The sequence below is a fragment of the Ailuropoda melanoleuca genome, chromosome 7 (assembly GCF_002007445.2).
Source record: "Ailuropoda melanoleuca isolate Jingjing chromosome 7, ASM200744v2, whole genome shotgun sequence".
Classification (NCBI taxonomy): domain Eukaryota; kingdom Metazoa; phylum Chordata; class Mammalia; order Carnivora; family Ursidae; genus Ailuropoda; species Ailuropoda melanoleuca.
This window is the reverse complement of record NC_048224.1, coordinates 96396560-96413417: the sequence shown is the minus strand read 5'-3', so window position 1 is coordinate 96413417 and position 16858 is coordinate 96396560. Positions and strand designations below refer to the sequence as shown.

Here is a 16858-nt window from a genome sequence, read left to right as displayed (position 1 = left end):
GTTGTTGTTAGATCATGAGATTTCTTGATCTATTAATCCTAGCAGTTCCTGGCTATTTAGTTGCATCATATATAGTACTGGAAAGCTCTTCCCAGGCTTTACACATTATAGAGGTAGGTGTTGCTTGTTCTAATCAACATTCCATACAGGCTGCATATGGAGTTTCACAGGAAGGGAGCATGGTGAAGAAGGGATGTAATTAGTGGCAGTCGGGAGCTGAGAGTCCACAGAAGGGATGCTGTTCCCCAGGCGGTCATTGCTTTCACGAGGGTAGGGGGATAGAAGAGTTCACTATTAGGGTGCTTTAAAAAATAAATAAAAACAAAACTAAAAGACAGCTTTTATGCTACATCTTGGTTATACAAGAAGAAATTATTATATTTATGAAAGTTTGCTACTTTTACTCTGGCCTTACTCATTAAAGATGATAGTATGAGGGAAACTATGGATCGAAAGGTAGCTTAATAAATCAGATTAACATTCTCAATATATGTGAAAACAGACTGAAGGATTCTAACTGCCTTTAGCATGGAAAAAAATAACTTGTGAACTGGGATTACAACTAAGTCTTATATTTGTATATAAATATGTATCTGCTTTCGTTCTGTGTGCCCGTTTGGGTTCATTTGATCAACTATTAATCTTTGGGGACTAAAGGCTCACAATCTGGTGGGTCTAGACCGTTATACTCCTCTGAGTTCTAGCCAGGTATGCTCAACAGTTTATCCACCCCCAGGAGATAGAAAATTGGTTCTTGGGAAGCAAAAGTATCTTGTTGTTTTTATGTGCAAAGCATAGATATACATACAGTGCATGAATAGATATACAGTATACCTATGATTTTAAAATTTCTTGGGTGCACATGATGAGGAAAAAAATACCTAAAAATGCTCTTTAGCCAGCAATTATGAAAGAAAAAGACCGAGAAACATTTTTCTACGCCTGTATCCAATCTACGTCCTTTGTGGGTATTTTTGCTTGGATGTTACTTAAAAGCTTCAAACTAGTTCAAAACTGAAACCAGTCTCTTTGTGCAGCGTACCCCACCCAACTCTGTTTCTCTGTCTTTCCCTTTACTTCAATTAATGGCACCACCTGGGTCTCCATGGCCCCTCTGTCCCATTATCTCCATCCCCACCGCAGTGCCCTGGCTCAGGCCCTTGTCTTTCCTTGCCTGGATTGTTGTTACAGGTTTTTAAGTTACTTTCCCTGCGTCTGTTCTTTCCCTTGCTTTTTGTCTTTCATCCACACAGTGCTAGAGGGAGCTTTCTAAACCGTAGATCTCATCATCTCTTACCCAGTTTAAAGACTCCCAGTTCTTAGGGATCAAAATCTTCTTTCTGCTGCATGGCATACCTTTCCCCCTGTTTTCTGGTCTTTTCCTATCTTCCCAGCTTTATACCTTTGTACTCTCTCTATTGTCCTCTTCCACACACACTTCATTTTCCAAGTCACTCAGACTCCTCAAATGTGTCGTTTTCTTCCACAAGTGTGGCCTTTTTCAAATACTGCTCCATCTGCTCATGGTATGGCACTTCTGAATTTTCTTCTTGCCTTCCCTAATCCCATTCCTGTCTCGCAGTGTTTAGTCCAGAGGTCCTGTTCTCTGAGGCGTTCTTTGTGATTATTTTTACTATACTGTTGGTCACACCAAGGTAAATGTACGTGTGTGTGTGTATTTCCCCCCCAAATAGCTTCTTGCGGAACAACTCTGTGTCTTATTTGCTGTTGCACCTCCAATTCCTACAGCATCTAGTAGGCGGTCCATAAATATGTGCCAAATTAAAAGTAAATAAAAAAAAAAGGAATGAAAGCCTGGGGTTGTTTTAAATACCATTATTATGTAGAGTTTCAGGTTATTCTGTTCTCCTAAGTGTTTATCATGTATTTTTTCCCATAAAATGTTGCATAGTAGATTGGATTAAGCTTATACTTTCTTTTCAACAAATGTTAGTAACTTAAAACAACAATACTTAAAGAGTAGCTTTTCAAGTACTTAAACGTTTGCAATTCAAAAATAGAATTAACTAAATTTACAATTCATTTACCTCTTACCTACAGAATATAGTATTAACATCAGGTAAGTAGGCAGATTATCAAAATATTTTTGACTGTTTTTTCTCCCTCTTGTCCTATCTAGCTAAAGGACACGAAATCTGCTGATCAGAAAACAACACTACTTCATTTTCTGGTGGAAGTATGTGAAGAAAAGTACCCTGATATCCTGAATTTTGTGGATGATTTGGAACATTTAGACAAAGCCAGTAAAGGTTTGTGCTTTTATAGAAAACATTTCACCGCTCTGGGTCTTCAATTAGTACATATAGATGGAAAATAATGCCTTTTATTTGAACATATTTGCTACTTTGCCACAGTGTTTTAAATATATTTTTAAAAATATAAAAAAATACGTTGTGTAGTTGAAACCTTATGAATACCTGCCGGCCCCACCCTCTGCCGCTCAGCTGCCTCCACCATCGCCATGGTGACGCTCACTTGAGCCAGGATCCTTCACTTGGGGACAATCATTGTGTCTGGGCCAAGCCCCAGTAATCAGTGTCCCCAGTTAGCCGAAGTTCTAGATCTGTCTCCACCCACACTGAAGGTAGAGACTGCATCCTTTGTCCGAGTAGAGACCAAACTGCTGGAAATTCCTTCCAGTCCTTTCTAATACCCAGATACCTCACCTGCTTCTGTCCCTACTGGATTTAGATCAGGTTGCAAAGGGTCAGGATAGGATAGGACCTGTTATTAATAGTTGGTTATAATATGGTTTAAATGCAATTTTTGACCACCTGAAGCATCCAGTTTTTATTTATATAACCTATTCTATGGAAAAAATTTTACTTGCTCCAGCAACCAATTTATGGATACACATTTCTATGAGTATCTGTGTACATACATACTTCTTAGAAGACAACTCATTTGAAACGGTGGGAAATCTGTATTGTCATTGTGTTGAAAACTGATCATTAGAAATGTCAGACTATTTTTGTGTTGTTTGTTGGTTATTGTCTTCCTAAAGTTGGAATTTGTCAACTTAAGAATACTTCATCCCCCCCCATTTTAGTGAATATTCCTTCTTTAAAAAAATCACCTTTGTCATTTTCTACTCCCTTTGTTTCTTCCATAAAATGAGGATTGTAGCAGTGTATCTTCAGAGTGGCAATGTGATTGGATGAGATGTTCTTTGACGGTTTTTTCTGAGATTTATGTTTCTTCAAAGTACTGATCTCATATAGCCTGCTGAGGTGGTGGGGAGGGTGGGGGAGAGTTAGAAATAAGTCTGGATTTTTAAGACCAAAAATAAGCTTTTTACTTTTTGCTCTTGCATACTATTGTTGTAATGATGTTGGAATTAGTTAATTTGCCCTAGTACTACCTAAGAATGTCGTTGTTATAAGAAGATAATGACTGTATATATGGGTATAAGTGTTTTAATAGAATTTAATGGAATATATGGATATAAGTGTTTTAATGGAAAATAATTAAATTATTTTCTTATATTGAACAATGACATAGGGCAAAGTGCACGGAAAAAAAAGCATTAAACATAACTCAATGATAGTCAAAATAGCTTTTAAGTGATTGATTCAGGGAAGGTAACTTCTCTAAAATGAGATTTCTGAAATTTGGGAATAAAATTTAAGTAAACCGGCCAAAAGAGAATTGAAAGTGGGAAAATTCAAAGTAATGAGTGGTGAGCATGATAAGTAAAAGAATAGTAGATGAAAAAGTTGTACATAATGCCTTGAACTTTATAGAGTTTTCTTTTTCTGGAGAAAAGATAGCTGCGTAGAGCAATAGCTTATATCAACATTAGGTCTTTGGGAAGAATTAAATCCGTGCAAGCATCTTATGATGATAACAGTTTGCATTCATGACCATTTCACCATCTTTTCCTCCTGTTCTAAAACTGAACAGTGAGCTGGAACATACTTCTCTTTCAGATGTACGTTTTAGTGTAGAATTTATTGTCCAGCAGTTGTGCTCTAAATTAAGTTTCTAAAATACCATTTTGACTCACTTGATTGTACTTAAAATTCTGTATAAATATTTTATTATTTTGCTTTTGAAAACTAACTTTGATAAGGGCTTGTAGAGTAGTAACTTGGTAATTAGATACTTCTGTTTGTTTTCTTTTTTAATGTTTCTACTGGGGCATTCTCGGGCCTTGGAGGTTTTTCATTTCCATCTGTTATAGCGGAGGCATGCATATGTGTATAAGTCAGCAGATAGCACGAATATGTTTCACCGGGAGCAGCCAACTAGATATTTGAAATAGAAAAGCCATCACTGAGATATAGATAGATATATATGGATATAGATGGATATAGATTTTTTTTATATAGTGTAGGTGATTGTTGAGCACAATTTCTTCATGTGATTCTATTACCTTATTAATGAATGAGATTTTAGGGGAATGAATGTAATAGTTTTGGATGAATTAAGTCTGTGTTTGCTTTGGAAAATTTCAGTGCTTTTATATTATATATCATCATTTAAAAGTTTCCATATTTGAAATCTCCTCAGTGAGCTATCACATGAATTAAAAAGTACCTTTGTTTTTGAGACATAACAAAATCCTGGCCATTAAGTCCTCGTGGATCAGCAGGGGGATCTTTCATTGCAACTAATGAGCTTGCCTGTATGACAATTTTCAAAAATCTACTTCATTAGGGCTGCTTCTTTTCTAAGAGATAATGGCTTACAGCTTTTCTGTTGTATTTCAGTGAAAATATTTTGGGTCATTATTGTATTTCTATATACCATTGCAATCTTTCTTTCTTTCTTTTTTTTCCTGGTCTTTGAAGGGTTGAATACATTGTTCTCTTGTCTAAACAGTTGAAGTTAATGGACTCTAATATATGAAGGTTTTATTGATTATTTCACAATAACCTGCTTCATTATTAACTTGGTATTTTATTAATGAGTAGAAAGTATGAAAAAACTCTGGGGATTTGGGGAGTGTATTAAAGTAAAACTAAGGTAAGTTTATAGTGTCGCTTTTTTCAGCCCTCTTTTAGGGTTATCGTATCTCAGCCATATATTTCTCTTCTTCCCTAGATAGTCTGAATTCTAGGAATGCCATGCAAGTCCAGTCTGGAACTCACTTCTTCATTTGATAAGCAGCTGTTGTGTGATTACTCAGTGTTGGAAACTGTGCCCTTGTCTTGTTGCTAGTCCAAGGTTTAGTTTTGGTGTTTTGGTGCAACCCAGGTGACCTCACCTCACTGGCATCTGGCTCCTGCCCTAACTGGCTCCTCTTACACTCTCAGGACCCTTTACTTCCTCCTCCTCTTTGATGTGGCCTCTAAGTATAGTCAGTGTTATTAGCCTAATACGGAGCCCTTCTTTTCCTTTCTCCCCATAACTCCTTAGGTGATCTCTTCAGTTTCCAAGGACTTACATACTATCGTTCCGTTAATGACTTACAAATTTGCACCCCAGTCTTCCCTTCTAAGCTCCACATTTGCATATCCAACAGTGTACTGGCCATCTCCAGCCACACCACATGCATAGATCACAATATGCCATAAAATGTGGCTCTTAATTCCTACACCCATAACCTCTCATCCCCAAATTTTATTTACTTGAGAAACTCCTTCCTAGCACCCTTTCTTTTGATTTCCCCCTTGTCATTCGCCTTGTCTCTTTACAGCCTTCAGCGTGTCAACTGCGAGCCGTGTGGTAGATTCTAAGTTAAATCTATGGGAAGTGACGGCTGTGGCCTAGAATGTTGCCTCGTTCCCTCCTTCATCGAGCAGCTTAGAGTAAATGTCACCTTCCCTCTGGTGCTTTTTTCCTGGTTGTTCTGGGGAGCCTCACCTAAGTTTCAGTGTGCTCTACTCTTTCCTTAAGGATAAATTCGTATGTTTTCCAGAAAATCTTAGACCACCTTTTAAGAACTCAGAGTGTAGGTTAGAGATTATTCCTGGAACCCCTGGAGATGGAATTCGCTTCTAGAGAATGGGCCGCCTTCAGTGTATTGTCAGAGTGGATTTAATGATTCCCTGTTTCTAATATTTTTCACTTTTTTCCATTTCCACGTGTTTAACTTTTGGGAGCATTCTTTGATATCTTACATTTGATATTTTCCCTCTCCATTTTATTGACATCTCTGCTTTTAAGACTGTTTGCTCTTAGGTAGTAACTCTTTGGTCTGACCCAAATATTTGTCTACTCAAATGCATCTCCAATTCCAGTGCCTCATGACTTTCCAACATTTTATGATAAATGGCTTACTAAATACCAAATGTTTATCTTTTATTCACCTACTGTGAGCACTTAGAACACTTCATTTACAGGTGGCTGCCACCTGGAAATGTATAGTGTTTGAAATTTCAAATTCATCTGCTCTAACAAGCAGAAAGCATTTTCAAAGCCTCCCATTAACCTTCTTATACTATACACTTGTAAAAATGCCAATTAAAATTTATTAGTTTGATGTATATATTTTGAATATTCAGGATTAATTATTAATTCAATTGCATTTTAGACATTAAGTGTGTACTATAACTACATAAAAATATTCATTGTGCAACAGACTTAACATAAATAACCTTATGTTAGGGAGGTCATAGATTGGGACCTCATAATTTTGTGAGATAAATAATTCATCTGGCATTTCAAATCAATTGTAGGATATTAGAGTTTTATGAAAATACTCATTTGTGTACATTTCTCCCAATATAGTGAAATCATTTGAAAGAACATGGGAGGGGACATTCATAATAAAATAATTTATAGACGACAATCACATAGGGTATTGCTTTAATTGAATTGTCAATAAAGGGCAGAAAAATATATTCTGTTAGGAGCTGAATTCTGTCCCCTGTGTCCAAGCCCTTCATATTTGGAAGCCTTAATCCTTAGTATCTCAGATTGTGATTGATTGTGGAGATAGGTGTTTAAAGAGGTGATTATGTAAAATGAGGCTCTTAGGGTAGGCCCTAATCCAGTGTAAATTGTCTCCTTATAAGAGGAGGAAATTCGGACAGATAGACACCAGGGATTCTCATGCACACAGACCAGTGATGTGAGGACACCGCAAGAAGGCGGCCATCGCAAGCCCAGGCCATCTCCTTGCTCCAGAAGAAACCAGAGCTACTGACACCTTGATCTTAGACTCCAGAACTGTGAGAAGAGAAGTTTCTGCTGTTTAAGCCTCCCAGCCCCAGCCCATGGCATTTGTGATGTGGACCTAGCACACATTATAATAGAATAACTTAAGGCTCTTTTCTGACTTAGAATTTTTCAGCTGTAGAATAGAATAGCATGTGCAGAATGACGTTCTACTTGATTAGATCACTTAAACAGTCATAGACCTGCTGTGTTAGGTGTGCACTAGTACGCAATTTCAGGATATCAAAGGTTCTTGTACAAACTGTGAATTATCACACGATTTTATATAATTACAAGTATGCCTCAATTCCTTTTTTGAATAGACACGATATAAATTCGCACATATATGAGGAAATATTGAGGCAATCTAGGTAAATATATTCATGAATATTCACATTTAATTTTAGGGTTAGATCTATGGTATCTCCTAGATTTTATTTTAGAATGCATTTGTTTACACTGGTATGTTAAGTTTTTGTTCTGTTGTCTTTTCTTATACTCACTGCATCCCTATGTATATTTCTTTACTACCTACCTCTGTTTTGCTACTTTAATAGTTGTAATTTTATTATAAGCAAGTAGCCGATAAAAGCTAGTAGCACTCTGAATTATCCATTGACTCTTCTGAAAGGGAGGTGTGGATGGATGGTTGTACTTTTTTTTTTTTTTTGCATTATCTATAGAAATAGTGAAAACATTTGCTATCTCCTACCTGTGTAGCATGCTTCTGCAGCTAGATGGTAGAGTAACAAGTTATGTCTGGGAAGCTACTTCATGACTCCTGTGTAGTTAGGTCTCAATGATCTAATTGGATAATCTGTACCGATCTAATAAGTGTACTTAGGAATTGTAGAATAGTTTTAATGTCACTACAAGCCAAATATAATAAAAGATAAATTTATTTTTAAAATATAATTCACGTATAGATTTGCATATATGTATTAAAAGGGCAGTATTTGTAAAATTTTATATTCAGATAAACACTTCTAACATAAAAAGGTAGGATGAAATATAACTGGGTCATTCACAAGGTAATTACAAGATATATGAAAAATATATATAGCATACTGTGAGCTCAGGTCGCTGGTAAGGGGCTACAAGGTCCAAGTTGTCTGATGACTAGCATTTTATTTAAATTCTCCCAATTAATTTCCGGGGATTATCTATAAAGAGTTGGCATCCAAAGTTTATATGGGAGACTTGCATGTAAGGTTGTATTGTACTGTTGCTCTGTGCAAATATTTTGAAAAGCAGCATAATGGAATGTAGAAAGACCATGGCCAAAGTCCCTTGAAGGATTAAGGACTCTATAGACTGATGTTGAAGAACACTAGGCATGGAGCAACTACACTTCCAGCTCAAGATTGCTTTTTGAGATACTGAACCGAGAACATTTCCTGAATCGGCCGCTGCTGGGGCTGATAGATGATGATGAAGAAGAAAAACACATCAGGAAGACCTCTCTATCTTTTTGGAGGTTAGCAGACTGAAAGTGGCATCAATACACCATTAATCTTTTCAAGAAACTAACAGTTTACAGTGTTTGCAGATTTGGGGCTAGCTACAGATTTTTGAAATAGCTACTGGAACAGTTCTATCAGTGTCACCCGTGAGCCATAGCTCACATCAAGTCACAGGACATCAAGTCACAGGACAGGATCAACAGCGACAAGCAAGGTCTTAGAGCTCTCCCAGACGGCTGACTGCAAAGCAGTATTTACGGCCCCTCAGTGTTGCAACAGGAAGTGGGAAATTAGAAACAAGGTGGGTGAAAGAAAATTTCAGAATGAGAGCATTCTGAAGGCTAGCTTACCATAACAAATCTGTGCAGTCTGAGGAAGCCTGAGCGGTGGGTGGAGAGCGCTCAGGGCAGTCTGCTGAGTGTCACTGCTTACAAGGTGGACTTGTCGCCTGCTAGGCGAAGAGCCGTGGGGTGGCTCAAATGCTGCAGGCAGAATTGCCAGCTGCTCCCCGGAAACCAGGCTCCATGCAGCCTGCAGAGCCTTGAAGCGCTAGTTGTGTGAGCTTCGTAGGACTGCCATAACCCATGAGCGCACACTAGGCTCCTTTAACCACTGGAAGTGCCTGAGGTTATTCTCTAATTNGAATTGCCAGCTGCTCCCCGGAAACCAGGCTCCATGCAGCCTGCAGAGCCTTGAAGTACTAGTTGTGTGAGCTTCGTAGGGACTGCCATAACCCATGAGCGCACACTAGGCTCCTTTAACCACTGGAAGTGCCTGAGGTTATTCTCTAATTATTCAGGAATACAGGCGTCTGAAGTCACCGTGTTGGTAGGATGGGTTCCTTCTGAAGCCTCTCAGGCAGGAGCCATCTCCTGCCTCTCTCTTAGCTTCTGATGGCTGCCAGCAGCCTTGGCATCCTCTTCTCCTCTGTGTCTCTGGCTCTCGCCTCTCTTTGTAAAAACACCAGTCATTTGATTTAAGGCCACCCAGGGTGATTTCATCTCGAGATCCTTAACTGATTCCCCGTGCAAAGATCCTATTGTCAAATAAGTCACATGCTGAAGTGCTTTTGGCCATGGATTTGAGGGGTGGGAGGGATACTATCCAGCTCCCTACAATCATCCTTGTCCTCACTCCCATAACTGCATGGAAGTAGCACCATCCTCTTGGAGCGTCATGAAATGGTGAAGCGCAATTACACAGATTGACATATATATGGAAAGCAGTTAGCATTATGTTGTGGCATATTTTGGTGTTTAAGGGTTATTGTTGACGAGCTTATGAAATACCCTTTTCTTTCATCATCACATGCAAATACTAAAGCAATTAAAACTGAAGTCCATCATATGCCTCTGAATGTAAAGAATTTTTATTAAAAGTGACAATTATAATAAGTCCAATAAATAATTTCAGTGGACAAAATAAAAATGTGACCTCCATCAGGTTGTAGAGACGTTATATTGTGGAGGAAGCTGTTGTTACAGTCACAGACTCTGAAGTTAGACAACTGGGGTTCAAACCCCAGCTCTGCCCATTGCTAGAGGTATAACCTTGGATGAGTTCCTTATCCCCAGTGGGACTCAGTGTTCTTACCTGTAAAATGGGGATAATAGTTGTACTTAATTCAGGAGTTTGTTGTGAGGTTATAAGTTAATACGTGCAAATAGTTATAAAGCTTGAATATCAGCACACCATAACGACTATGTAAATATTCTCTATTTGCTGTAGTTGTAGCTGTTGTTTTTCAGTGATTATTTCTTATTGACACACATCTGCCTATTCTGTCATTAATGATGCGGATAAACGTGAGTCTCTGTGTATAATTATGTAATTTTAACATGTATTCTCAATAGTTATTTGAACAGATCCCAACTGTGTCTTGCCTGAAACTTATGCAAACATTAGAATTTCATAGATCTATGTTATTGAAAAATGTATTTCCTTTTCTAAGAATTAAAGAACGATATGCATGTAGGAAATTGTACAAATCTTAAATGCACAACACAATGCATTTTCACTGGTTGAGCATACTAGCATAGGGAACGTAATTTGGCAAATGAGTTCTATTTTCCTTCCTCTGCTTCAGCCTGAGTCACTATTTTTATTTCCTGTTTTGAACTTTGATAAAAAGATTTCTTTTGAAAGAGGGCTTCTATTAAACTATAAAAAATAGCTAGCGTCCAACAACTCTTCCAGCAACTTGGAGCTTATTTTTTTTCTGGAAGTGTCTGCATGTCTGCATGTTATTTAAAAAAACAAATTTACCAGCCTGGAATTATTAAGGAACCAGTTACTTGGAAATGTTTTCCATTTCCATACGAAAATATGAAATATGAATGAACACTTTAGATAAATGATACAAGTGATAGAAACATTGAGAAAGGTATTTATTTGCCTGCATAGAAAAACCTAAAGAAAATATGTTCTGGATAATCTTCCCCCCTTTCCTCAGAAGAGGTAATCTTCAAGTATAGATTTAAAATTGATCAGCAATGAGACTCTTGTCATGTANAAGCTATAAAAAATAGCTAGCATCCAACAACTCTTCCAGCTACTTGGAGCTTATTTTTTTTCTGGAAGTGTCTGCATGTCTGCATGTTATTTAAAAAAACAAATTTACCAGCCTGGAATTATTAAGGAACCAGTTACTTGGAAATGTTTTCCATTTCCATACGAAAATATGAAATATGAATGAACACTTTAGATAAATGATACAAGTGATAGAAACATTGAGAAAGGTATTTATTTGCCTGCATAGAAAAACCTAAAGAAAATATGTTCTGGATAATCTTCCCCCCTTTCCTCAGAAGAGGTAATCTTCAAGTATAGATTTAAAATTGATCAGCAATGAGACTCTTGTCATGTAAGCACGTGTGGCACTGTTAAGACAGTTTCTCAGCAGCTGTCTGTCAAACTGTGTATTTTAAGGAAAAAAGTACTAGCGCTCATTAATGGTTTTTGGGTATGTTTTGACTCCATAAGGAAGGAAATCTTTGCAAAAAGTTTATTGAATTCTCACTGTGTAGCAAATAAGGTGCTAGGCACTTGAGTCAGTAAGGATCAGACCTGATGAGTGAAAAAATTTTCACTTTGACAGTGAAAAATGGAACAGTGGCCCAAAGATGGATTCATTCATTATCTTATGAGCCATTTCATGAGTGCCTCCTTCTGTCCAGGCACAATTTGGAAGACTGGATAGAGCCATGAGCGCAAAAGAAAAGTATCTGCTCTTTTGAAGTTTACATTTTCTGGAACATCTGTCAAAGGAGGAGGTCCATGTATATTATATTAGATGATTAGCTCTGGAATTCTGGAGCAGGGTTTTGTTTTGTTTTTCCCACAGTTAAGGTTGAGTGGTCAGAGAAGTCCCCATAGAGAAGGTGGCCTTTGTGAAAAAAACACGAAGGAGGTGTGAGGAGGAGGCAAGGCAGTTGGGTGTCTGAGAGAAGCACTCTACAGAGAGCAGCAGTGTAGAAGTCCCAAGATACCCAAGTGAGACTGGAACAGAGGGAGGGAGGGCGTGAGAGGAGATGAGATCAGAAAGGTCACAGATCATATATGACAAGATTCACCATTAGACAGCTTTGACTTTACTCTGAGATGGGGAGCCATGACAGGTTTTGAGCCAGAAGACTGGCATCTGACTTGTATTCTCAAAGGATTGCATTGGCTGCTGTCCTGGGGAAAAATCCAGAAGAACAATGGCAGAAGCAGTGAAACCACTCAGATGCTATAATGATCATCCAGGAAAGAAAGCATGTCAGCTGGGACCAGAAGGAGGTAGCAACAGCGATGGGAAGTATTCCAATTTTGAAGGTAGAACCAACAGGACTTTATGAGTGTGTGTGTTCGGTATGAGAGAAAGAGGAGTCACAACACCGATGGTTTCCTGAGACGTAGAAGCAGATTCAAGGAGGAAGATAAGTTCCAATTTGAAAATAAGAGTTTAAGATGCTTATGAAACATTAAGGAAAGATGTTCAATAGGCAGTTGGAATTTAGGGGAAGGATATAGTCCAAAGAAAAAATTTGCAATTTTTCAGGTTTAGAGATACTCCGTTTAGGATGTGTTAGGCTGCGTGGTCTCTCATAGCCATATATGAAAGTTTGTCTTAAAATTTGCGCATCATCCAATCTATACTTAATATTTACCATGGGACACAGTAGACGGGGTAACGTCTCCCTCCCATACCCATGCACACAAAACCGTTATCCCGAGGGAACGTTTTGAATATTGTGACAGACGTCTCTATGATGGACCTCTTTTGTGTCATATTTACTGTGTTCTTGAACATCTTATTTGCAAGAAGGAATTTTCAAATTCTGATAGGTAAACATGGTTTATTAAAGAGGTTTGTAGCACTGCTGCTGGTTTCTAAAAAGCTGATGTGCCTTTAACATTCTCTTCATGGTTATAGAAGACCAGGCTGCTTCTTTCCCCCCAGAGCAGGGAGCAGGGGAAGAGGAGGCTGGTTCAGCAGGACAGACCCCAGGGGGCCCTTTCACTGGGCAGTATTCACCCTCACCTCTGCTTGCTTTCTACCTTACCTCCTTCCAGGTTCCGTAGCAGACATAGGCCATTTTCATGCAGCATGATGTTAAAAAAAGAAAATAACTACAAAACTCTCATTGCATATAGTACAGTAAATTAGGGAATGCGAGGTAGGACAATATATTATAAGGGGTCCCGTTAAGAATCAGAACAACAGGGTGGAAGTAAAGCTGAGCAGAGGAAGGCCAGTGCTTGGTGAGGATAACTGGCCACTCGTTTCCCACTTGCTTCTTTCAATTTACCTTTGCCTTTTGCAGACCGAGCTGCAATTTGAGTTTGTGCTTTTCTGTCTTCTTACTTCAGTTTTATACTTTTTCAAAATAATCATGGGTTTCATAATGCTATTCTAGAACTTAGATTTTGTTAGAGGCCTACTTAATGTGGAGGTTTTTGAAATGCTGCTGAGGTTTTTGTCCATCCAGTTTATTGTTTTTTTAACTTGCATTTATAAAATACTCTTAGAGTTTGATAAAATACCTTTATTTGGTTGGGAGCCTGAAATGCTATAATGCCTAGTTTGTTGCCCTCGCAAAACGACTGTGTTTGTGAGCTCAGGAAGGTTCATTTAGTTGAATGTTTGAATTGTTTTATGGTAATAAGTTGTTGTGTAAGCTTTCTTTAAAGAAATCAACTTCCCTGGAATGTATCATGATAGGTAAAAATGAATGTGACATTTCTTAGGACGCTTGTTATAAAATAATAACCAGCATCTCCAGGAGATATTCACAGAGGATTGTTATTTAATTGTAAAAATTACTTACGTGTATGTAATTTCTACTCTCCTTTCTTGAAATCTTAGTTAAGTGGCGGAGGCCATCGCATTACAGAAAGGCTGTATTCGTGATTACTTTAAACTTAAATATTTATGGTTGTGACTTTTAACTTTTATACTTAACACCTCTAATGCATAATTATCATGACAAGGCCCTTGAAGACAAATCTGTGTGTTGAATTTTAAGGTTTTAGATATTTACTCTATTAACCTCAAGAGGTTAAAGCTAAATCCAAAATCCATTCCTTCAGCAGATATTTGAGTGTCTGCAGTGTGTTATGTAACTGAAGATACAAAAATAAATAAAATATGGTATCTTCCCTCAAGGAATTCGTAGTCATTTGGGAGAGGAAGACACACACAAAGATAAAAGTAATGGAGGTGTAGTAATTGCAAAGATAGAGATAATTACCAGGTATGATGGGTGGGGAGGGCACCTCACCAGGGGGCTAGCTAGAGTTTTTGATTCTCATTATTATATATGAGTGGGAGTGATCGAGGGGGGCAGTGGACAAGGCAAATAGACGTATTTTTTCCCAGTGTCAGTACCTACAGAGTGGATAAAGAGGGTGGGGGAACTGCAAGCAGGCTGTTGCTCTGAGAGTAAAAACATAGCGGAACATGAAACAGGCCAGCTTGTGGGTAGAGCTCAGATGTTGTCATGAAAGCAGTTTACTGGCTGACTTGAAACCATCTTTTAATTAGTGTTTGAAAACTCCTAAGTGCCATGTGGAGAAGGCACTGAAGGAAAAAAAAAAAGGAGACCTGAGATAAGGATCCCAGTCACTTGAATGGTGCTCCAGTGAGCAAGAAATTAAGTACTGAGGAAGAAATGAAGAGCTGTTTGCCAAGTAAAGTGCCAGTGATGTCATGATTGAATTTGAGGGTTGCAGGACAGGGAAGGGTAAAGACTAGCAGGTTTCTACCGCAGGAAACACAATTCATGGTTTTGCTGCCCACCAAGATGTGGAGATCGCAGAGGAACAGTTAGTTGCCTGGGGGCAGACACACATGACATCTGAGGTGACTGAGAGATGCCCCGTTTGATTGAATATTAACTGAGTAAAATGCAAAAGTTGAAATTGCCCTTAAAATAATCTAGTCAACTCTGTTTGATGATGGCTGAGTTTTGTTACTTCCAAATAATAGGAGGGAATAAAAAAGTAAGATTAATTTCTTGGTCAAGGAATGTGACAGTGTTGAAAGATAAAACTCATACACGGGTCACATACAGGGACACCAGTAAATTAACACTTCTTTGAGGGTGTACAATTTAAAGCTCTGCTGTAGTTGGGATTTCTAACATATATATATGTAATCACTGACCTCAAAGAACTTGACACAAACAGTGTGGTTAAAATTGTGTTTGAAGATGTATAAAGAAATTATCTGTGGAAACAGAATTGCTAAAAAAGAAAGGCACCAAAGAAATTCTTATATACTCTTTAGTTTTACCCCTTGCATGGCCCACTCATTATTAGCCTGCAATTTGCTCACATCCTTCTCTCTTCCAAGTGTGTTTTGGTCCTTATTTAAAAACCAGTGAAAGTTGGTCACTTACACTTATATCCTCTTAACCATAATGTAGAAATAATGTAACCAGAGACTGCTGATGAAGCATAAATAATGGTTTAGTGGGGTTCCCATCTGCAAAGTAGCTACAAGAAGCATTTTTAAAGACCACTTGCTTACTCTTTATCGTGTCAATGTTAAATGTTTGAATATGCCCGAAACAGTCCTATTTTATTCTTGAAATAAGCAAATTTTCTTTTTAGACTGACTTCTGCAACACTGTTCCCAGCCTGATGATGATGATTCTTTTTACTTTTTCTTTGAGTCTGCTATTACTTCTTTCAGCCTTTAATCTCTTCATTTCTTATTGAGTGCTAAGAATAACACTGAATCGTGCACTGTCTTTAAAAAAAAATTCCTTATCCTATGTTACAGCATTTGATCTTTTATGAAATGCCTATGAGGTAAAAATAAGAGATAGGATTCTCCCCATTTCACTGATGTGAAAATTAAGCCAGTGAGAAATTGCTTCAAATCACAATGTTAGTAGAATACAGTTTCTGACCCGCAGGGTAACCAAGAATTGGAAAAGGCTCACAGGAGCGCTTCGTATAGGCTTCTTTCTTAAGCCTTTCTCTCATCACCCTGGGAAGTGCTCATCACTCACTGGGATGGCTGTGTGTTCCATTTACAAGCAGCTGGCTCTTCTGAGGGCAGCCCAGGCTGTTAGACCCTTCTGAGCAACACAACTCAGGAATCAAAAATTTACTTTTTTTTTTTTTTCTTATACCTCCTCACAGGAACTGGAGTTCTGCCTTCTCTCCAGACGTGTACTTCTGTATATCCATGTGGTATATTAGAAATAAGTATTTGGTCATTTTCCACTTTCCTGGTATAGAGCTCCTAAAACCTCTAGAATTTCTTAAGTGATAAAATTGTACTTTGTATGCTAATGAGATGACTCAGGCAGATTAGGGGGGAGGAGGAACCTAGATAGCTCCTGGATGGGGGTCTGGTCACCAGAGGCAATGAGCATGTAATTACAGGGTTAGAATTATCAGCCTACCCTCCAACCTCCAGCGGCAGGGGAAGGGGGCTGGAGGTAGATTTGAGTCACCAGTGACCGATGATTTGATGCCTGTGTCATGAAGCTTCAGTAAGAACTCTGAAACAATGAGGCTGAGGAGGTCAGGGTATATTCATAGAAGCCATGGCAACTCTGTACCACCTCCCCACCCCCATTCTTTGTTGTATGCATAGCTTCCCTTTGGCTGTTCCTGAATTTGCATCCTTTATAATAAAACTGTAATAGCAGGTATAGTGTTTTCCTGAGTTCTTAAAACATCAAATTATGGAAAATAAGTGGGGGTAGGGGCATGGAAAACTCCTGAATCTATAGCCAGTTAGGCAGAAGTGTGGGTTATGGGTGGTCCCT

At 38.3% G+C, this 16858-nt stretch overlaps 1 protein-coding gene across 2 annotated transcripts in view; it reads left to right on the top strand.

Annotated features, from left to right (window-relative positions):
• The window catches only part of DIAPH3 (diaphanous related formin 3), a 484281-nt gene that overhangs the window by 280701 nt on the left and 186722 nt on the right, over positions 1 to 16858 (top strand). For both annotated transcript variants that reach the window (XM_019796633.2, XM_019796631.2), the window contains one exon: positions 2141 to 2270. In XM_019796633.2, coding sequence (XP_019652192.2) covers positions 2141 to 2270 — 130 coding nt within the window. The remainder of the gene's footprint in view (positions 1 to 2140; positions 2271 to 16858) is intronic.